This window comes from Gigantopelta aegis, chromosome 4 (genome assembly GCF_016097555.1).
Source record: "Gigantopelta aegis isolate Gae_Host chromosome 4, Gae_host_genome, whole genome shotgun sequence".
Lineage (NCBI taxonomy): Eukaryota > Metazoa > Mollusca > Gastropoda > Neomphalida > Peltospiridae > Gigantopelta > Gigantopelta aegis.
Window position 1 is genome coordinate 46,996,574 of NC_054702.1, and position 23,511 is coordinate 47,020,084.

Sequence of the window (23,511 nt, forward strand, 5' to 3'; positions counted from 1 at the left end):
ATTTTATGTTTCCTACCGGTTCATGCTTTGTGAATATAAGGTCATTGCATGTCCCAAACACATTCCCACGGTTACATTCGATAAAAAGCAGCTACTGTAAAAACGCAGCCACGTGCAAACCATGTCACCACTGCACGTGCGTTGTCTGCACGTGCAACATGAACACCGACAGTATAAAAGTGCAGGGTGTTCGCTTGCCTGGCCTCTGTATCTGGCCGACAGTTGACAATCCAGGACATGCCACGTCTCAGTGAACCGCAGAGAAACAATGCCATCGGCCGACTAGACGCAGGCGAATCCAGAACGGCCGTTGCCAGGGCATTCCATGTGTCCCCAAGCACCATCTCCAGACTGTGGGACCGTTACCAGCAACATGGATCAACACGTGACCTCCCTAGATCCGGTCGACCACGGGTCACTACCCCCGGGCAGGACCGCTACATCCGGGTACGCCACCTTCGGGAACGATTGACTACTGCCACCTCCACAGCCGCAGCAATACCAGGTTTGCGCAGGATATCCGACCAGACCGTACGGAACCGCCTACGTGAGGTAGGAATTCGTGCCAGACGTCCAGTTCGAGGTGTCATCTTAACACCACAACACCGTCGACTCCGACTGCAGTGGTGCCAGATTCATCGACAATGGCCTCAACTGCGATGGAGACAGGTGTGGTTCAGTGACGAGTCCCGATTTCTGCTCCGACGTCATGATGGAAGATGTCGCGTGTATAGGCGTCGTGGTGAACGTTATGCAGCAAACTGCGTGCAGGAAGTGGACAGATTCGGCGGGGGTAGTGTCATGGTGTGGGCAGCCATCTCACACACTGGCAGAACTGACCTGGTCCACGTGCAGGGCAACCTGAATGCACAGGGCTACACTGACCAGATCCTCCGGCCACACATCGTTCCAGTTATGGCCAACGCCAACGCAGTGTTCCAACATGACAACGCCAGGCCTCACACAGCACGTCTCACAACGGCTTTCCTACAGAACAACATTAATGTCCTTCCTTGGCCATCGATATCACCGGATTTGAACCCTGCCCGAGCTGGCAGCAGCCTTGCAGGCCGAGTGGGCCACCATCCCCCGGGACGTCATCCGTACTCTGGTTGCTTCAATGGGCAGGCGGTGCCAGGCAGTTGTCAACACACGCGGAGACCACACCCGGTATTGACTCCAGATGACCTTGACCTTGGTGGTGTGTCCTATCACTTACTCACAATGGACTAGAGTGAATTGTGAACAATCCTGCAACATTTGGTAATTATCGGACTCACCATTCAATAATTAAATCAATTCTCCAAATGTTACGACAATGTGGTTTTGCGTTTCTTCTTTTGAAGAGTATATAATTTATATTAATTTTATTTGCGTTGATATTGAGTCTCCGTTTGTTGCAATGTTGTTAGAGTTTAGTAGCAAGCAGGGCCGTAGCTAGCGGGGGTGGGGGGGGGGGGGGGGGGGCCAAAAAATCCGGAAAGCATTATAGAAGAAAATTCTCTTCTTAACTGTTTAAGGAGTTTTAGACTTAACTACTCAGTTGCCCTCTCCTCCCCCCAGCAAAAAATCCTAGCTACGGCCCCCACTTGTGAGCCTTTTAATTTTTTTTTTTTTTACATATTAATGTTTGCCATTCAAGGGGTCCAACCTAAACGTATGACACATGCTTGAATTTCGTATACCACTACCAAAATGGCGGATAAAGCTCGCTTCGCTACACGACGGTGAGTACATTTTGTCGCACAGCTACATGATGGATGCCTTTCTGATTAAAATAATATTGCATATGGCTCTAGAATGATTACTCTATCCATATGTTTACGTAATTCTCGATTTTGTTCAACCCCCAAAAAAAGAGGCCAGTAAGTTAGACCTTTACCAATCACGAAAGATGAAAGTTGTTTCCAGTCTTGACACCTAGGAGATCCAGTTCTAGCAAAAGGCTACGTAATCGTCATACCCCAGACTTTACAAATTGCACAAATAAATGTGTTTCATCAGTACATTTAAGAAAGCAGCTTCCATATCAACACCCATTGATGTAAATCCTACATCCAAAAAGAAATTTCCAATACCACCACAGCAAGATCATCACAAAAGAAAGGAGAAAAGATATTTAAGAAGAGGTCATTCACATCTCAGAGTGTAAATAATGATAATCATACATTTTAAGTGTTAGATGAACTGTCCCTTGATGCAGACATGTATACTAATGATATAACAGAAACAATATCACTCTTCAGAAGCAGTGTTCAAAATGGCATTTTTTTCCACCACCCTCAAACATTTCCTATGTATTATTTAAAGATACGCTAAAATGGCACTGCCACGGTAATTCGTCCTGTATGAGGTATTCTGACGCCAACAAGGACTTATTATGGACAGGCAAATTGTTTTTGGAGGTCAATTTATCAGATTCATGAGAGGGTTTTCTCACCGGGATATATCCTGGACAACTTCAAGGAATTCAACCTGCACGTGCCAACTACAAGGTGGATGAAGGAACGACACTTCCTTCATAATGACTTGGAATCAAGGACAATATGCTCATTCCCAGTCTGGAGCTCCACGCGGTAAGACGTGTTTGTTTCGCTTGTGCACACTGCACGTGCTTTCGTGTGCTCGACTTGGAGGTTCTTCATTTCGTTGTCAGCGAAATGAAGTTTTCTACTGAAATGTATGCGGCCATTGGAACTGATTGAACGCTGGAACGCTTCTCGTTTACACAGCCTGCACCACCAGGTTGGATTCTTTTTTTAGCGAGATTCCTTGCCTCCACGTCATTTCTCCGTATGACTGTCGACTTGTTTTTTTCGTGACTCGTATGACGGCCATTCTGCAGAACGCCACGGTTGTTCGCATTTAGTCTCTACATGTCCGAGCCTGTCCTAGCAGCACTGGAAGATTGACCGCCCCACTCTAAGAAGAAACAGGAAGCGGGGTCGGCCCCTACTACTCTTTTTCTAGACTTTATCTTGCTTTATAGTGATACCATCTCGTATCCTCCGGAGTCGGGCCCGTCCGCACCACTATACCAACCCATGACGACTGGACTATACCCTAGTCTGATACTCTCTCTCGTTCAGACGGATCCGGCTTCTCAAGATCTGTATTTCAGCACAGCACTACACCTTCAACGTCTATCGACTGTCAATCTAGGGGTTTTCTTGACGGGATGCAACCCATCTCGTCCCTTTAAGCTGTGCACCCAAACGGCCTTAACGAGGCCACTCGCGTGGACATATCGATCGGACTCTAAATTTTTAGATCTGCGTTCAAAATTTTATGTCGAAATTACTTTTAATTTTTTTTTTATTAAACACTCCGATCCTCTATTCTTTCTCTTATTTAATTTTGGACTGTCCTTCTAAAATGCTCCAAATTATATAAATATTCGGCCGAGGAGTCAATTCTTTTTTATTTTTGGCTTGTAATATTTTTTAATTTTTTTATTTAATCTATTAACTTCTTTACTAATTGCTTTTTTCAAAATTCTGCCCATTTTTACCCCCCCCCCCCCTCCCCCGTCCATCCCGAGTCAGGCCACCGATCTTATCGGAGGTCGGACTCGGGATGGGCGTGTTCGAAACCCTAGTGGTATATGGGCACGTTAAACTAGTTATCATCCGGAAAGCATTATAGAAACTTAAAGAAAATTCTCTTCTTAACTGTTTAAGGAGTTTTAGACTATTAACTACTCAGTTGCGCCGCCCCCCCCCCCCCCCCAAGCAAAACATCCTAGCTACGGCCCTGGCAAGGGATCTTTTGCATCCACCATCCCACAGACACAATAACACATACCAAGACATCTGATATGTTGTCAGTCATTAAAGCGGCAGTATCCGGATTATTTTTATTATTTAAGCATATAGAACAGAAAATCCAATTACGTTTGGTGCATATATGACGCCGCACTCCCCTTTGGTTTCACTACGCTGGCTTATCCAGGTCAAAAACAAAGCCAGTATTTTGAAAGTGGGACACTTTTGACGGGCTCGTACCGATCTCGGTTTTCATTGGCTTATCACAAGTATAGAATTCCCCAACAAGAGATCACGTAAGATTTTGCAATTTTTGAACAAATTTAACTGTCTTGATTGAGGGGTCGTCTCATATCTCCAAAACATATTTATATCCATAGAGGTATGGTACAACGCCTTTCCAGGGGTCGGTGGGTGGGGGATTTGCCTTGAAATTTTGACAGTGGCCAGCTGTTGGCATACGCGTTACATGTAAGTGTGTGTGTGTGTGTGTGTGTGTGTGTGTGTGTGTGTGTGTGTGTGTGTGTGTGTGTGTGTGTATGTGTGTGTGTGTGTGTGTTACTAATTACGTAACGCTCTAGGGGTAGAGGAAAAGGGTACTGTGTTCGATTTACGTAACCTTTTTCAAGATTATATGTTATTTTTATTCATTACTTAGACTAAAAAGATGATTTTTGGGAATGCGCGGTCAGTCTAGGATCGATCCCCATCGGCGGGTATATAAAAGACAATGGTATGTGATATCCTGTCTGTGGGATGGTACATATAAACGATCCCTTGCTAAAAATAAATGTATTTAAGACCCACTCAACACATTTTATTTACGGTTGTATGGGGTCGGATGATTATTAAATCAATATGCTTTATCTTTGATATCGTTAAACACCACCCCTCCCCTAATTTTACCCTTTCCAAACGAAATAATATTTATTTGAATTTGTCGATTTTAATAAGTAAAATTAAGAAGTGAAAACGTTCATTGTCTACTTTAGTATATTTAATTTTTAAAATATATACATGATTAATGTGTTACTAGTATACAAAATAAACTTTGAAAGTTCTACTAACACTTTATAAAATATCAATTCTGAAATAGGAAGGTACGACTGTCGATAATACGTTGTCAAGATCAAACCGGTTTTAACTAAAGACTATAGTACTGTCGGAAAGAGAATAAAAATTATTTTCATGGATTATTTCTTACATATTAAACAGACAAGTAAATATTTTGTAAATATCTATTTAAATATAGTCTACCTAATTTACAATTTACTTGACGCACAAGGTGGTGTTTACTCTTGAAATTAAAAGAAATGTCCGTAAACAGGTGATTTGGGCACTTTATTGGAAGAGACTATAACACGTTTTGGCCAACATGTGTCAATTTCATTGCTGTTTCAATATCCGAGGGACCGTTTCTGATGACGGTTTACCCCTATTCCTCTCCAAAACAAAATATTTGTAGACATTTATAGGTAACTTTTGAGCAAAACAGTCGAAAACCATTTTGAGTTTGTGATCTATTATACCGGTATTAAAGGTGCTATCTCAAAGTTGCATAATAACAGCTATTGCAAATCATGTTTTTATTAAATTTTGCTGTAACATTTAAAGACTACACCTTTAACTATATGCCCATAAATGATTTTAGGAATTTTTTTTATCTACTAGTAGAAAATACCAATCTAATTAAAATTAGCTCCACTATTACATGCATCTTCATAAATCAAGGCTAATATATTCGTTCCTCGTCGTTCCTCGTATTACGAGGAAGGAATATATTAGCCTTGATTTATGAAGATGTATTAGATGTGGATCTAAAGACAGCCAGTTGGAGCTCATGTCCACCAATCAAAACCTTACTTGCAGAATCCTGCCAGTGATTTAAAACTAACAACACTGCGTAGTCCCCAATGTCCAGGTAACATTTCGTCTGTAAATAATAATTTAAATATTGACCAATCACACTTCGCCTTTTATAACGTTATTTGGGAGCATACAAATTCAAAAAATATCGGGCGAGTCTATTTTAGTGACCGCAGTACAGCGAACCATACCAATACGTTATCAGTCTTCAATTTTACATTAAAAATTATTTATTTATTTATAAAAAACAAACAAAAAACCCCCACTAAATCAGTCTTCAGTTTTACATTATAAATTATTTATTTTATAAAATAAAACATGTTTTAAGGCATTCGTAATTCACACGAAACATGTCGTATACCCTCAGAATAATTCGGAATGTTTTCAAATTATTTTTAAATCACTGCAAGTAAGGTTTTGATTGGTGGACATGAGCTCCAACTGGCTGTCTTTAGATCCACATGTAATAGTGGAGCTAATTTTAATTAGATTGAGAAAATACATTTTTATTGGAGAATCTTTATCACAAAAAGATGCTCACATATAACTTCTGATATAGCACCTTTAAGTAGTTGCAAGATTGTGTAAATTTCTAATGTACTAATATTGAATTTATATTCACTAAATATGCTGGTCATAATTAATAATTTATGCTGCAATTCAAATTAATCAGTTAACTTGCAGTTTTAAATTAAAAGTTTGTTCACGGGTAAATGAAATTGACACATATCCACTAAAATGTGTTATAGTCTGTTGCAATAAAGGTCACAAATCTCCTATTTACTGACATCTTTATTTTAATTTCAAGAGTAAAGACCACCTTGTACATCAACGAGAGCCAAAATAAGTGAATACTAAATTAGGTAGAGTATCATTAAATAGATATTTACAAAACATTTACTTGTCAGTTTAAATAAAACATTTCCTTCCTTTAATGATGTTTCAGGGGCGGGACGTAGCGCAGTGGTAAAGCGTTCGCTTGATGCGCGGTTGGTCTAGGATCGATCCCCGTCGGTGGACCCATTAGCCTATTTCTCGTTCCAGCCTGTGCTCCACAACTGGTGTAACAAAGACCGTGGTATATGCTATCATGTCTGTGGGATGTTGCATATAACAGATCCCTTGCTGCTAATCGAAAAAAAAGATAAACCCATGAAGTGGCGACAGCGGGTTTCCTCTCTCAATATCTGTGTGGTACTTAACCATATGCCTGACGCCATATAACCGTAAATAAAATGTGTTGAGTGCGTCGTTAAATGAAACATTTCCTTCCTTAATGATGTTTTACTGCCCATCGCCTTGAAACTGAAATGTGTCGATATCGCAATATACCGAGAAACAACAGGTTATGCCAACTACGTGACATCGCGGTCGAAGTTGAAGTACCTTTTCTCCGATTCATCGACTGCCCTAAACGTCAAACATCAAAACTAGAGAAAAACACTTTTAACAAACTCACGCATGAATATCTCACATTTCAATTACTGAACAACTATGAATTAAATATTCTGTTGTAATATTATCAATTGCCTTGCAGCTCATTTTGTAATCAATATATGGCATAGCTCTGGTGACGTTGGGAATTTTTTTTTGTAATATGTAAGGCTCGTCGGACTGGTGTAGGGGGGGGGGGAGGGGGGAGTAGAGCTATAAAGTGTTCAAGTTTCAAAGTTTAATTTGTATGTACAATGTCTGATTCACTCATGAATTGTATATATTTCCTGAAATTTACCTAACTATTATGTAATTTTCAGGTATTGTATATAATTGTGTTTTGAAACTTGTACCGAAGAAGAATGTCGAAACGTGTTTAGATTTGTGGAAGTACATAGACATTCCTAGGGTTTGCAAAACTCTTCGGTTATTACTCAATATCCTGTTCCCATTAATCCCCTCAATCAGCTATTGAAGGCCTTTGTATTGTTTTATGGCAACTGGCCTATCCAAATCAACTTTCATACGTAGGATATTTGGGAGATCAGTAGGCCTATGTCTTTTATCGGAAGTTGTAAACGAAGTATTGAAACGTATATTTAGGATAGACTGGCTTTTTTTTCAAACAGATTTACATCAGGTGTGGTTAAGTACTGAACACGTTTGACTTTTTACAGACTAATCAGGCGGGGGTGGGGTTGGGGGTTGGGGAGAGTTGCCTCCCAGTGCTGGAGCAAATCCTTAAATTCGGTAAAAAAATAACCAACCCCAAAACAACAACAAAAAACCCCGAGATATTCGGGCAAAATGAGCTGGCCTGAAACCTTTTTTACCATGCATTTGAAATTTTCATCATTCTACTCACAACATTACTTGTAATCCACGTAAAAATGTGTAGCAATTCGTATGCAACACCATATAGATGTTTGGCAGTAATGCAGACCTAATATATCTGTCTCTGTAAAGCTTTATTTCATGTTTTATATATATATATATATTTTTTAATGATTTGTGTATTTTATATTTATATTATAATGTTCAATGGCTTTGTTTTGATTCGGGCAAAAATCAGCCTGCCCCTCTACATTAAAAGGAGCCCGTGCACCTATGGTCACATTAAAAGGAGCCCGTACGCCTATATCACATTAAAAGGAGCCCGTGCGCATATGGTCACATTAAAAGGAGCCCGTGCGCCTATGGTCACATTAAAAGGAGCCCGTGCGCCTATGGTCACATTAAAAGGAGCCCGTGCACCTATGGTCACATTAAAAGGAGCCCGTGCGCCTATGGTCACATTAAATGTAATAATAGCTAATCTTTATGGTCCAGTTTAAGGTATTCTAAGGTTTAGGGGCGGAACGTAGCCCAGTGATAAAGTGTTCGCTTGATGCGCAGTCGGTTTGGGATCGATCCCCGTCAGTGGTTCCATTGGGCTATTTCTCGCTCCAACCAGTGCGCCACGTGGTATGTGTTATCCTGTCTGTGGGATAGTGCATATAAAAAAGCCCTTGCTACTAATCGAAAAGAGTAGCCCATGGAGTGGCGGTAATGTTTTGATGACGTATGCACTCGTGCGGGAGCTATACACCACCACAAACATGGACATGAGCGTAGTGTGTAGTCCATAAGTTCCTAATTGATAGCATGTAATAAGAAAATAATTATACAGGGCTATGGGAGCTGATCCTTAGCTAATTGGAAACAGTTAACAGATGTTTTATAGGGCCTTGATTGAAAGAGTTTATGAGAAATACCAGTTTTAGCAGGCATTGAAAGAAAGAAATGTTTTATTTAACGACGCACTCAACACATTTTAATTACGGTTATATGGCGTCAGACATATGGTTAAGAACCACACATATATTGAGAGGAAACCCGCTGTCGCCACTTCATGGGCTACTCTTTCTGATTAGCAACAAGGGATCTTTTATATGCACCATCTCACAGACAGAATAGCACATACCACGGCTTTTGATATACCAGTCGTGGTACACTGGCTGTGATGAGAAATATCCCAATGGGCCCATCGACGGGGATCGACCCCAGACCGACCGCGCATCGAGCGAGCGCTGTACCCCTTACCAGACATTGCGTGGATTATATCAGAATAGCGGACATGCGTTTGGAAATGATGAGGTTGGCGCCAAGAACACTGCCAGAACAATATATCTGTAAACAGTGGAAACGTCAGGCCCGTCAGAACCGGGGGGAGGCGGAGGGCGGGGCACGTCCCCCACTTGTGAGCCTTTTTTTTTCTTCTTTTTTTTTACATATTGTTTGCCATTGTAACCAAAATCTGATATAGTCTGTATCCGATCAGTCAGTGCCCCCCCCCCCCCCCCCCCCCCAACAAACACTGACACATTTATTACCAATGGCAGGAATTGAGGTATTAACTGCTCAATCAAAAGTTGGGTGCACCTCGAACTTTGATCCAACCGATGTTATTTGGTTTAGTACTACCTAAAACGAAATATTAATGATATATAGATACTCCCCGAGTGTCTTGTGATCATAATTTATCAACACGAGTTGATTAAAGTATGAAATCCGAGGATTTCTGAGGATTTTTATACTTTGATCAACGAGTGCTGATAAATAATGATAACACAAGACACGAGGGGAAAATTCTTTTTATCATCCATTATCATTCTTTTCATTTGCGACAATTGTAAACAATGTCAGTAATGTGGGTTGAATAACACTATATTTGGCAGCGGTAGACTCGTTAAGGTCTCACTACACAGATGTCATCAGGCCATTGAAACCCATGTTAAATTGCCCAACTTCAAATGAAGACTGCCAATAGAACGGGTTCTCGTTGGCACTAACATAAACCATTGTGAACATACATTATATAAGCATTTATTTTCACTCTAAAATTGAGAACATTTCCGTCTCAGTTTTTTGCTATATGACCGCATCTGGCTGTAATACCGATCCGAACAGGTGGTTCATTAACCGATTCACTCCGGCTGTCTCTTACGCTATACACTTATGTCCCAAAAGGTCGATGCACAATATTACAAAATAGCATGGACAAAATACAACCAGAAGGCTTACCATTACACATACATATTGTTTTAATTCTTCACCATTTCCTAGAAGTGAATATGTGAACCATAACTTGTATCACAATTAGGAACTATAGTGGACCGTCATCAATCAACTCTCACCCGGAAGTGATCTGTGTAGTGAGACCTAACTAGCAGAACGACAGTGGCGTGACGTCACTAATGATAGGTTTAGCGCTGAAACATACACAGTGACGTAACAAAATAATGTCGTGATTAAAATATGACCAATCAAGATAAGAAGTAATATCTCCTAGGAGAATATTGCAGGATATATTGCAAATTATAGTTCCAGCGATATCTCCAACAAAAGCCTTTAATGGATGATAAATGGCCTTAGTGCAATGAAATTGATAACCAAATCTATTTCTGAATTGATAAAATTAAAGGATAAACTTATTTATTTAACTTATTTATTTAACTTATTTATTTTCTAGATGATCTGAATGTTTATTAATGAAATCCAGTATTTGTGAGCTATTATTCAACAAACTACTGCAAGTGAGCCACTTCATCCATAGTAATCGTTTTTAAAACTACATAGACAACAAATTCTTAAATTCGTGCTCTGCTAGTAAATCTATTTAGAAATTAGTTAACTGCATTTCTCTATAACTATGGTAGACCTGCCTCTTTCCCAGGAACAAAGGTGGAGCCCAACATTAGTGACATTCATAAATTAGATAAACCATTGCCACTGATCATTTTGGGTAGGAGCCAGGACGGAGATGCGAACTAAGTCTGATGGCCTATACACTACACCACCATTTGGGATCAATCCCCGTCAGTGGGCCGATTGGGCTATTTCTCGTTCCAGTCAGTGCACCACGTCTGGTATATCAAAGGCTGTGGAATGTGCTATCCTGTCTGTGGGATGGTGCATATAAAATATCCCTTCCAACTAATAGAAAAATGTAGCAGGTTTCCTCTTTAAGACTATGTCAAAAATTACCAAATGTCTGACATCCAATAGCCGATGATTAAAAAATCAATGTGTTCTAGTGGTGTTGTTAAACAAAAGTAATTTTGTATACACTACACCGCCAATACTATGATATTACATGTACTTATCTGCTTCCTTTATCAGTGAATGCATGTAACCATGGCAACAATAAGCATAAGTACTCATGGGTACAGTGCTTATATTACGTTTGTTGAAAAGATAATTCTTGCAGGAATATTTGCAAGCACCGGGTCTTCAACATCTGGATGATTTATGAGCCCATTTGTTCTAAGCATACTTAATTTAACCCTGGGTTACGGATAGTCTAATATTTTCTTTTTAATTGTTATTGCACAAATACAACTTTGATTATATATAGATACCTTTGATTGTTCTAAATCTGCTTTTAACATTATGTTTTCAATTATTATTTGTATTGATTACGTCCTTGTTTTTATTTAAATTTCTGTTAACTGCTGGTTAAGCTAACTAACATTTGAATAACTGGCTCCTGATGTTTGGAGCAATATTTTAACATGGTGCCAAAATCAGTGTCAAAGAGGAAATCATAGAAAGCCGTTCAGTACAGAACACCAACAGTACAAAGATGCCACATTTTATTGTAGGTAAGTATTTATAACGGAAGAGGGCGAGACGTAGCCCAGTGGTAAAGTGCTTGCTTGATGCGCGGTCGGTTTGGGATCGATCCCGGTCAGTGGGACCATTGGGCTATTTTTAGCTCCATCCAGTGCACCACGACTGGTACATCAAAGGCCGTGGTATGTGCTGTCCTGTCTATGGGATGGTGCATACAAAAAATCCCTTGCTGCTAATCGAAAAGAGTAGCTCATGAAGTGGTAACAGCGGGTTTCCTCCCTCGATATCCATGTGGTCTTTAACCATATGTCTGACGCCATATAACCGTTAATAAAATATGTTGAGTACGTTGTTAAATAAACCATTTCCATTTCCTTTATAATGGAAGCAATTTTTTTTGCTTTGCTTTTTTTTTTGGTTTGTTTGAGAATTATAATTTATAAGTTTCGCAAAATTTTAATAGACATTAGTATTTCTACCTGGGCTATTCACCCCTTTATTGCACTTGTATTAAGACTATAAATATATTATACACACATAATACTTGCATATCCAAGAAAATCTTATCTTTCACGTTACATTTTAAAGGTTTAGCTGCAGGGCTTCTACGTAAATTATGGTAGCCACACTCCCATAGCTAGTGATATTCAATGTTTGGCTAGTTAATAACTACTATTGCCATGCTTGACTGCTATTGAATTGGTTTTCTTGGTCAAATGTTGCAGTTAAGTCTATTGTGTAAATATGAATATCCTGCCCTCACCCCTAGTGTCAGTGTTTTAAAGCTCTATCTCCCTCTTTAGGTGACAGATCTGATTATTACTATTAATTAGTAAAATTGTATTACTTAAAGTAAAGCAGGCCTAGTGAATTCTTAATAGTGGCTGGTAATTTTTTTTTAAATCGCTGATCTCATGGTTAGTGGATTTTATAAAAATTCGAGAAGCCCTGAGCTGTGAGTATAAATAAAAGTGTATTATATCATTACTACAGGCATGGGTTCTTGAATGTTTTTAAAATTAACTTGGCATTGGGTCAGTATATATTAAAATCCACTGATTATGAGTAAACATTTACAAGCTCAACTTGCACCCCAGTTCGTTAAAAGCAAAACATGCTAAAACCATCCATCAGTTCAATCAAATTACAATGTAGATAATGAAGTGACGTCAGCTCCTACCAACTCCTGTATCCACAGTGTAAACAAGTGCAGTAATTTACGATAAGGCACTTCCCTTTGATCACCAGGACTTGTAAAACAACATAAATGACTTCTTAATATAATAAACTACAGTCAGACCTCGTTACAACGACCATGTTCGTCCCTGGGTCACTTTGTTGTTATATCGAAATTGCCGTTGTATCGAATTAATTTGTCATGAGTTATATCCTTTGCCAAAATGACGTAAGAAAAACTACTAATTTATATTAACTAAAGACTGAATAGCATTTAAATGATTAATGCATTGCCATTATTATTAAAAACAAACCCAGCAACATATACATGTAAATATAAATATGCGTTTGAAATAGTAATAGATATATTAATCAAGACCACTGATTTCAAATATATGTATGTATGATTTTATAAAATTTTATAATTTTAAAAAGGTTTTGATTGGGGGGGGGGGGGGGGGGGGGGGGAGGGGGGTTGGCCCCGTGCCACTTCCTTCTCCACACAACGCCACTGATCAAGGCGCATTCACTGTTAGTCTAATCATTCCTTAGTTAAAAACATCTATGATTGATAGCTAGTTCATACCGTCAACATAGAACACTTGATTGTTCGAAATTAATCATTTAATTGATTTTCAAAAGCAATACACGTCTACAGATTTAGCAGATATTAGTGACTCGGACATCAGGTGACACTGTCGGCTCGCACAGATATCAAGGATGCCAAATGAATGTATATGGCTGTGTGTACTGGTAACGTGCTACGGCATCTGTGATTATGTAATGGCGTTGTAAAGAGGTGTTTTCAAACGTCGGATGCACGATTGTTCGGTGTCGGAAGGTATGAATTCCGGTGTAATGAACAGAATAACATTGATGTACGTTTGTTCCCGACAATTTATGGTCGGATGGTGTAAATGTCGTAGTAACGACGATTATTGTAACGAGGTCTGACTGTATTTAACTAAATATATGTCAATTTTCATCAACAGAACGAAATGGGGTTATAGTATTTTTGTCTTCAAAAATCCAAAGAAGAAATGCACACTAGTAGACTACGTTGGAGCAAAAACGACCACTCACGATACCCAAGTGATAATTTTCTTTTCTTTGGGATTTCGTAATTTGTGTCAGTTGTGATTTTAGATGGGAAAGTCTACTTAATCAAGAGTTTTACATAATTATTTACAGTAATAAAGCATGACGGCTGATAATGTCCATAACCATTTCAGGGGTGGCAGGTTATTTCACCATACCCTGTGATGTTACTAATATCAGTACATATTTTTGTGTCTAGATAACGGTAATTAATTGCCTCGTCTGGTTACCTACCAAATATACACTTGCCAATCAGGAATCACAGGTGAAGGCAACTACACCACATAGACCAATTAACTAAGAAAAGACTGCGATTATCATTTCAGTCCGTAGGTTAATGCATGAACAAAACATGATGCAGTTATTTCAACTTTGACAATGGGGGTTCCTTTTGTATTGAAAAATAATATATACGTATTGCTGGCTTACTCGGATGGATATTATTACAGAACATTGCGATGCATGCCTGTTTCATCAGCACTCAAAAATCAAGTGTTTGTTTCTTCCGTTCCTGACGTATTACATAATCAGTGGCTCGCCAGAGGGCGTATTCACTGCGATGGAACAAAATGGCTGCACCTGTTACTACTCAAAAGAATTTAAGGGTCAAAAATTTATAACCAAATAAGTTTCAGAGTGTATTAGATTGATGATGTAAACTACACCAATTTTTTTATTTATTGTTCCATATTTACAAAAAACCACAAATAAACGTCACTGTATACAAGAAAGTCACATGACATGCTGTCAAAGTTGAAGGTTGTCAAACATGGATTTTACATATTAGAACATTCGTTTAATAGTGTGTGAATCCACCCCTGGCGCGAATACACTCGACACATCGTTGCCTCATGCTGTTGATCAGACGTCTGAAGAACTCTTGGGGAATGGCCTGCCACTCTGCCATAAGAAGTTGACCCAGATCATGAAGGTTGGCCGGAGGGGCATGGTTATCCCGAACTCTCCTGCCTAATTCGTCCCAGGCGTGCTCTATTGGGGCCAAGTCAGGCGAATATGCTGGCCAATCCATCCTGGCGATACCTTGTTGTCTGAGAAAGTCCGTTACCACCCTGGCGTGGTGGGGTCTGGCATTGTCATCCTGCAGAACTGCCCCGCCGCCAATCTGCTGAAGGCCTGGGAGAACCAACGGCCGGATAATCTCATTCAGATAGCGGATTCCATTCAGATTGCCATCCACCACATAGAGGGGGGTCCTGTGGTGGATAGAGATGCCGCCCCACACCATGACGCTGCCACCACCGAACCGGTGACGTTGTCTAACGTTAACGTCAGCAAAGCACTCCCCAGGACGTCTGTAGACACGAACCCGACTGTCGTTGAACTGGAGACTAAACCTGGACTCATCAGTGAACATCACTCGATCCCACTGAACACGTTGCCACCGCAGATGAAGCGTGCACCAGTGACGTCTGGCCGTTCTGTGACGTGGTAGGAGTGGTGGTCGAACAGCCTGGCGACGGCAGCGTAGATTATTGGCTCTCAGACGATTGCGTATGGTTTGATCAGACACTCGAGTTCCAGTCGCAGTCCGCAGATTGTCACGTAATCGGCGTGCAGTGGTTGTGCGTTGACGTAGAGCCATATTGGCGATGTAGCGGTCCTCTCTATTTGTAGTGCTTCGGGGTCTTCCCGAACGTGGATGATTTCGAACAGAATTCGTTGCTTGGTACCGTTGCCACAGTGGGCCAACGACACTCTGACTGACACCAAGTCTCAGAGCAACATTTCTTTGCGTATTGCCATCCTGAAGCCAAGCAATAGCCCTTCCTCGATCTTCGATAGTCAGTTGAAGTCGTACCATTGTCGAATTTGGAGTGTGCACCCTACACGAACGCAAGCTCCAATTATACGGAAATTCAGCATTGGGAACATGGAATACACGTGCAAAGCGTGCAAATGAAGTGCTTTGTGAAAAAGCAAGTTATGGGCACTTAACAGACCTTTCGCTTTCGCCCTAATTTACGTGCAAATGTAAGCATGTTTTCGCCATTAGAACTAGTCGACAATGTCAATGACAGTGGATTTTAATTCATTTATGGGTTGCTTAGACCCACTTTCGTCAAAATGGAACAATACCATGCGTGACATTATGGTCTAGCTAATATAATTGACATTCAGAAAATAATGTCGAAAATATCGTCTGACCCTTAAATTCTTTTGAGTAGTATATATATAACAGCCGTCATATTTAACCGTTTTATTAATTAAAATATAATAATATACTTGTTGATATTATGTAATAATGTGCATTATATATCGTTGAATATGCATACCAGTCCAAAAGCGTTGCATGAGCATTTTTTTTAAAGATTTACTACCAATCATATTTTATTATTCAGCCCCACCCCCCCTGCTCTGCCATGCCTGAGTATGCTATAGAATGGTACCTTGGTAATGGTGGCTTACCTGGATTGCCTGGTGTAGGGTATGGAGGCTGTCCTGCCACATGTCCTGGCTGTTCGGGGGTGGGGTATGGCACTGGTGGCATTCCTCGCTGAAATTCACAGTCAGTATCTGGATCATGGTGAATAAATCTGATGAACCCTGTTGAAAGAAATCATTATTAACAAATAATGTCAGGCAGTGCTTTATCTCCCAAGTTCCCGCCCCGGAGTCGGTCACTGGCGAAGTCAGAGGCCGAATCTGAGGTGGGCGTGCCTGAACCCTTGTGGATATGGGCACGATAAAAAAGTTCACATCCCATCCAATCCATCTCCCAAGTACCACAATGGCAGTCAAATGGCTCGACTGGGATCCGAACGCAGTACCTACCAGCATGTAGACCTGTGCATAGTGAAATATTGTCTACTATAGTGACATTATTGGAAATAATTAAGTACAAACACAGACATACATACAAACACAAACATACATACATACATACATACATGTGTAAATAGTGTTGTGAAATATCTATTCATACTCCTGTTATCAAGCGATTTAAGAATTCACAATACTAAATTGCAATACTATCGCAATAGTACTATCACTATTGCAATGCTATCGCAATAGTATTTTAACTATCGCAATACTATTGCAACAGTAAAACTGACCGCAATAGTCACCCTTATTTAAATCACCATATTCCTGTATAAAGGAATGGTAAAGCAAGGCTTTTGGACTAGTATGCATATTCAACAATATATAATGTATATTATTGCTTAATATCAACAAGTATAATCTTATAGTTAATTAATAAAACGGTTAAATATGATGGCTATTATATATAACAGGCGCAGCCATTTTGTACCATCCCAGTGAACACGCCATCTGGCGAACTGGTGGTTACGTAATACTTAACGTGTCACTTCAGGAAACAAAACGTACCTGATTTTTGCGAATGCATCACACTGTTCTGTAATACTATCCATCCCAGTAAGCTAGCAATAAGAATATATTATTTTTCAATACAAAATAAACTACCACTGTCTCAGTTTCGAAATAACTATATTATGTTTCGTCCATACATTAATCCACGTAATCAGGACTGACATGATAATTGGTCTTTTCCGTGGCCTGCACATGCGATTCCTGATTGGCAAATGTATATTGCAAGTTATCCAGTCAAGGTACGTGATTACCACTGTCTAGACACACATACATAAATACTTGCCAGTCTTTTTAAGATCACAGGGTATTGTAGGATAACCTGCCGCCCCTACAATGTTAATAGACATTATATCAGCCGTCCTGCTTTATTACTGTAAATAATTCTGTAAAACCCTTGATTATGTAGACTTTCCCATCTAAAATAACAAAACTGACCAATTACATACTGCCAAAGAAAAGAAAATTATCACTTGGGTATTGTAGCCTAAGTGGTCTACCAACAGGCCTAATAATATGCATTTTTTCTTTGTATTATTTAAGAAACAAAAATACTATATAACATTTCGTTCTGTTGATGCAAATTGAAATATATTTAGTTAAATAGTTTATTATACTATCAAGTCATTTATGTTATGTTGCAAGTCTGGTTGATTACAGGAGTTGGATGGAGCTGACGTCACTTTGTCCCAAGCTATAGTACCGGATGCCACAAAAATGAAACAAAATGGCTGCACCCAGTTAGAAGGAATGATCACTTTTTTTATTAACTCTAAAATTATACGTTTTTCATTTCTTAAAGTATCAGTATGTGTTGATGGTCCGGGTATGCATTTTCCAACACATAAGGATCATGTTGGAGTTTAGTCTCCCTTTAATAAGAATTTTCAAGTGTGAACCTTTGCTGCTTCAAACTGCTTTGTTTCACCTTGTTTTAGAGGACATATAAGAGAATACTAGTTATTTCACTTGTGTTAGTTAGACATGTTTTAAAAAATACTTTTGTTAAATAACTGGTATTCTAATGCCAATTCGTCAATGTAATTTTCTCAATAAAATATATGTTTTACACAACATAGAAAAAAAAAGATGTTGCATTTAAAATTTTAATTAAAAAGAAAAACAGGGATGTTTTCCAATAAAACTGCATGTAAACACCAACAACAAAATTGAATCAAAAACATCTTGCATTAGTGAAGAAACTTACATGCTTCCATTCCCCGAGGTAGGGCAAATCCACTTTTCCATTGGTGTCAACATATCGGTTTGGCTTTATCTGCATAACAGATGTCGGTTGGACATACGCCATGCCATTGGCGGGTTGTATGGGTGTGTGTCAGAATCCAGATACATACTGGAATGTTGTAGTTGTTACCTTAATACAATATTAAATGAAATCAACTCTAACAAACATACTCATATGGCATATTTCACGTTGGAAACTTGGGTAATTTTCAAAGAAGCTGATTTTGCGAAATAATTTAATAGCTGAACCTTTTATTCAAATGAGGATTTTTGTTAGGCTTCATAAGCAAAGTTTCCATAAATATATGTGTGATATCTGCCAATTTCCGCTTGGGAGTGGTTTGTATGGATATGAACGTTGTCAAAAATGCACCCAAAATCATGCATTGTGGGCACATTATGATGGAAGTAACACAAGGATTTAACTAAAATATTTGAAACAAGTCCTTTTTATAATTAAGACCTTCTTTATAATTTCCTTGACAATAAAAATACCTGTATCTTTCTTTATTTTTAAACCATAGGTGGGAATTGAGGTTGTTAGGGGCTGAAGTTTGACTCATTTATAACTGTGGTCTTCTACCACAAGCTCAGAAGTTGGGGCGACATCCAAAAGACGGACATGACCGAACAGTTGTAACTGTATCGACATAACAGGGACACAATTAATAGGTGGCTACAAATAATTTTTTGCTGCCTGTTTCATTAATGTTTGCCAGGTATTTAATTACTAAGAATAAATACTTCCTAAATTTTGTTATTTTTACCTTTAATTTAGGCATGTTGATAACCTTGTGATATGCCTTAGCGAGTTCATATCTGATTTGTTTTTGACACAGTAGCTGGTGACTATTTGGTTGTCGACAATTACGCTTTTATTACATATATCCTTTTCTGGCTGTGGTCAAAGTATAGACCACAGCTAGAGGACACTCAAGCTATAGATATTAAGGTTGAAGATAAACCAATGCAATTGCTTCAGTTTTAGGCTTCAGTATAAACTAGTTTTTAAAGTAACATGACATTTGTAGTTAATGTTAAAAGCTGCCTATAATTTAATTTCTGCCTGTTGTTTCTATTCTCTATATCACTGCATGGGACAAAATTGGTTTTATTCCATAAGGAAATGGAACACTGTTTCTTGTTTAAAACATTATGTTGAAAATTAATCACTTTCTTAATATGTGGTATATTCCATGGAACCTTACTGACAGGCTTGCATGGCAGCTGTTCTAGATACTACATTTGTGTAAATGACCCAACTAAATATTGGCTGAAAATAAATACATTTACTTTCTCCACAACTGTACTTCATTCATTTTCAACCAGCTTACATTGATATTTGGGTATGTATTTGACTTAAATACATTTTTTTAAACTTTGTACATTGTAACTCAATCTGATTAAAATTAGCTCTACTGGTATACCTTTAGATCTAACAGCATTGCGTGGACTCCCATGTCCAGGTAACATTTCATCTATAAATAACAATTTAAATATCGACCAATTATACTTCGCCTTTTATACCGTTATTCGGGAGCATACAAATTCTAAAAATATCAGGCGAGACTATTTATGCAATAGGAATCATTTCGTATACCTTTGGCATAATCCCTAATGTTTTCAAATTATTTTCAAATCACTGGCATGATTGTGCAAGTAAGATTTCGATTGGTCGAATGAAAAGTCAACTGGACATGAGCTCCAATGGGGAGCTGTTAGGTCCACAGGAAATAGTAATTAACCAGTGGAACTAATTTTAATTAGATTGATTGTAGCTATAAAGAGTGGAGGCCCGGATTTTATTTGATGGTGCTCTCTCGCAGCTGGATGCCTTCCCTTTCTTCGTTTTCATTTATGTAGTGAGACTTGTCCTCTTCCATCTTGCACCAGTCAGGCCATCCACTAGCTTCTTGTTTCAGACAGAGAAATGTGTTGATGTACTCTGCAAAATGTCCACCACTTTTGGTTTCTTGGTCGTACTGAGTGGTTTTCGTCCAGTGGTAGACCTCGTAAATTGTAAGAATTCGATATCCTTTCTCCACGGCCTTCTTGATTACGGGAGTGCACCAAGTCCCCAGGATGGCCCGTTCTTCATCCAAGTGTCGACATGGTGTCTGGTGCTCTGCATCTGCGCAGGTCTGACACAGGGGAAACTTCAGTTTGCCGTTTGATCTCTAGGGTAGGACCGGATGATAGAGCCCCCTTGGCGGCTTGATTTTTACTTTGGCAATATCGAAGTAGGTTTCGAGAGGTTCGAAATCGTTCATGATGATCGTGGGGTGTCCAACAGGATACTGACAATACTTGTTGACCCATGGATAGAGCGAAGTGAAGTCTACATACTGGATCTTTTCGTCTTTGGCTTTTTCGTAATGAAGCATACTGGCATTTGTCCTACCACCAAAGAAGGGGTCTCTGGGATCCAACCGTTCTTGGATATCTAAGCCATAAACGAACGTCTTCATTTCGGGGTTCTCTTTCAGCTTTTGCTGGTACTTGTGTTCCCAGATATTCACGAGGTTAAATGGCATAACATTTATAAATGAACCTATTTTTATTAACTAGCATTCAATCCGAAATGTTTACCATTTACAAACAACATAAACTCATCAACCTTTGCCTTAACACAACAGGAGGACCTGGTTTTCTTTTAAATTTATTCAACCAGGCATATTTAGACGTCATAAAAAATATCTGCTAAACTTTCGTTGTTGAGTATATATAATTTTGCAGTTAAACACACAATTATAAAACGAACTATCAAGAATATTATAAAAAACGAGTACTTACACATTTCATTTCATGCAAGTTCATTTGACGTCAGTCACCTTCGTAATGATAGAAATGTATGTCTTGTAGCTCTGTCTTCAGCTGTTACCAATCCACTGATGGACATCTCTCAATTATAATTCAATTGTTCACCAAAACAATTATAAACCAAACTATCAAAAATCAAGGAAGGGAGGTAACTTACCATTAAAATGCTTCATTCCATGCAAGTACAGATGTCAAAAGTCATACTGCTAATGACAGGAATTGATGTCCGACAGCTACGCCGTCAGCTGTCACCAGCCCGGTGATGTAATGTATCTTCCATCTCGTCATTGTGGAATCAACTGAAGAACAAAGAGAGAGAGAGAGAGTAAATTGCTGAGGAAAAGATACATACACATGTCATAAGTCTACTTATTAACGTAAGAAAGCTATGTTTGACAGCTACCTGTTTAGCTGTCACCCGCACGGCGGTAACTATCTCCTATCTCTCGCAGTTACGGTACGGACGGACAGACGGACGGACGGACGGACGGACAACTATTTATCTTTTTTTCCGGCGGGACAATTCGAACTGAATGCACGAGGACAAAATTGCTGTCAAAGTGACAAACTTTATTCAATAATTGTACATCAACATTTCATATCACGTAACTCCACCCGTCGCAAGGATGTTGATGGAATCTTCCAACTCTCGTAAGCATGCCTTCGGCTGTCACCAGCCCGACGATAAGTGTCTTCCATCTCTTGATTCCACACGTCCACTAAAGAAAAAAAAAGAGGTAGAAAACATTAGCCAACAGTAACAATGAAACTTTCAAGCAAAACACACAATTATAAAACGAACTATCAAGAATACTGAAGAAGGATTACTTAAGATATTTCATTTCATGCATCCTCATTTGACATCAGTCGTCGTGCTAATAATGCAGGTGTACGTCATTTAGCTGTGCCTTCAGCTGTTACAAATCCATTGACATATATATATATATCTTTGAATGATAACCGATTTCCTCACCAAATATATTAAAAGGCCAACTATCAAAAATCAAGAAGGCAGGTCACTGACCATTAAAATGCCTCATTGCATGTAAGTACAGATGTCGTAAGTCAAACTGCTAATGAAATACATTTATGTGACAGCTACGTACAAAACATTCCTCGACAATAACAATATAACTTTGCAGTAAAACACTCAGTTATAAAACGGACTATCAAGAATATTAAAAAATCGAGTACTTACACATTTCATCTCACGCAAGTGTAGCCCATGTAGTGGCGACAGCGGGTTTTCTCTCAAAATCTGTGTGGTCCTTAACCATAAGTCAGACGCCATATAACCGTAAATAAATAAGTGGGTTGAGTGTGTCGTTAAATAAAACATTTCTTTCTTTCTTTCTTTCATTTCATGCAAGTTCATTTGACGTCAGTCACCTTCGTAATGATAGAAATGTATGTCTTGTAGCTCTGTCTTCAGCTGTTACCAATCCACTGATGGACATCTCTCAATTATAATTCAATTGTTCACCAAAACAATTATAAACCAAACTATCAAAAATCAAGAAAGGGAGGTAACTTACCATTAAAATGCTTCATTCCATGCAAGTACAGATGTCAAAAGTCATACTGCTAATGACAGGAATTGATGTCCGACAGCTACGCCGTCAGCTGTCACCAGCCCGGTGATGTAATGTATCTTCCATCTCGTCATTGTGGCATCAACTGAAGAACAAAGAGAGAGAGAGAGAGTAAATTGCTGAGGAAAAGATACATACACATGTCATAAGTCTACTTATTAACGTAAGAAAGCTATGTTTGACAGCTACCTGTTTAGCTGTCACCCGCACAGCGGTAACTATCTCCTATCTCTCGCAATTACGGTAGGGACGGACGAACGGACAACTATTTATCTTTTTTTCCGGCGGGACAATTCGAACTGAATGCACGAGGACAAAATTGCTGTCAAAGTGACAAACTTTATTCAATAATTGTACATCAACATTTCATATCACGTAACTCCACCCGTCGCAAGGATGTTGATGGAATCTTCCAACTCTCGTAAGCATTCCTTCGGCTGTCACCAGCCCGACGATAAGTGTCTTCCATCTCTTGATTCCACACGTCCACTAAAGAAAAAAAAAGAGGTAGAAAACATTAGCCAACAGTAACAATGAAACTTTCAAGCAAAACA

The 23,511-nt window shown here is 39.1% G+C and overlaps 1 protein-coding gene across 1 annotated transcript in view; it reads right to left on the minus strand.

The window, feature by feature from the left end:
* The window catches only part of LOC121370628 (tumor susceptibility gene 101 protein-like), a 45,579-nt gene extending 26,952 nt beyond the window's left edge, over positions 1–18,627 (minus strand). The window contains exons 1-2 of the mRNA XM_041495986.1: positions 18,508–18,627; positions 16,380–16,517 (exon numbers count right to left, since the gene is read on the minus strand). Coding sequence (XP_041351920.1) covers positions 16,380–16,517; positions 18,508–18,609 — 240 coding nt within the window. The 5' untranslated portion in view covers positions 18,610–18,627. The remainder of the gene's footprint in view (positions 1–16,379; positions 16,518–18,507) is intronic.
* Between the last annotated feature and the right edge of the window lie 4,884 nt (positions 18,628–23,511).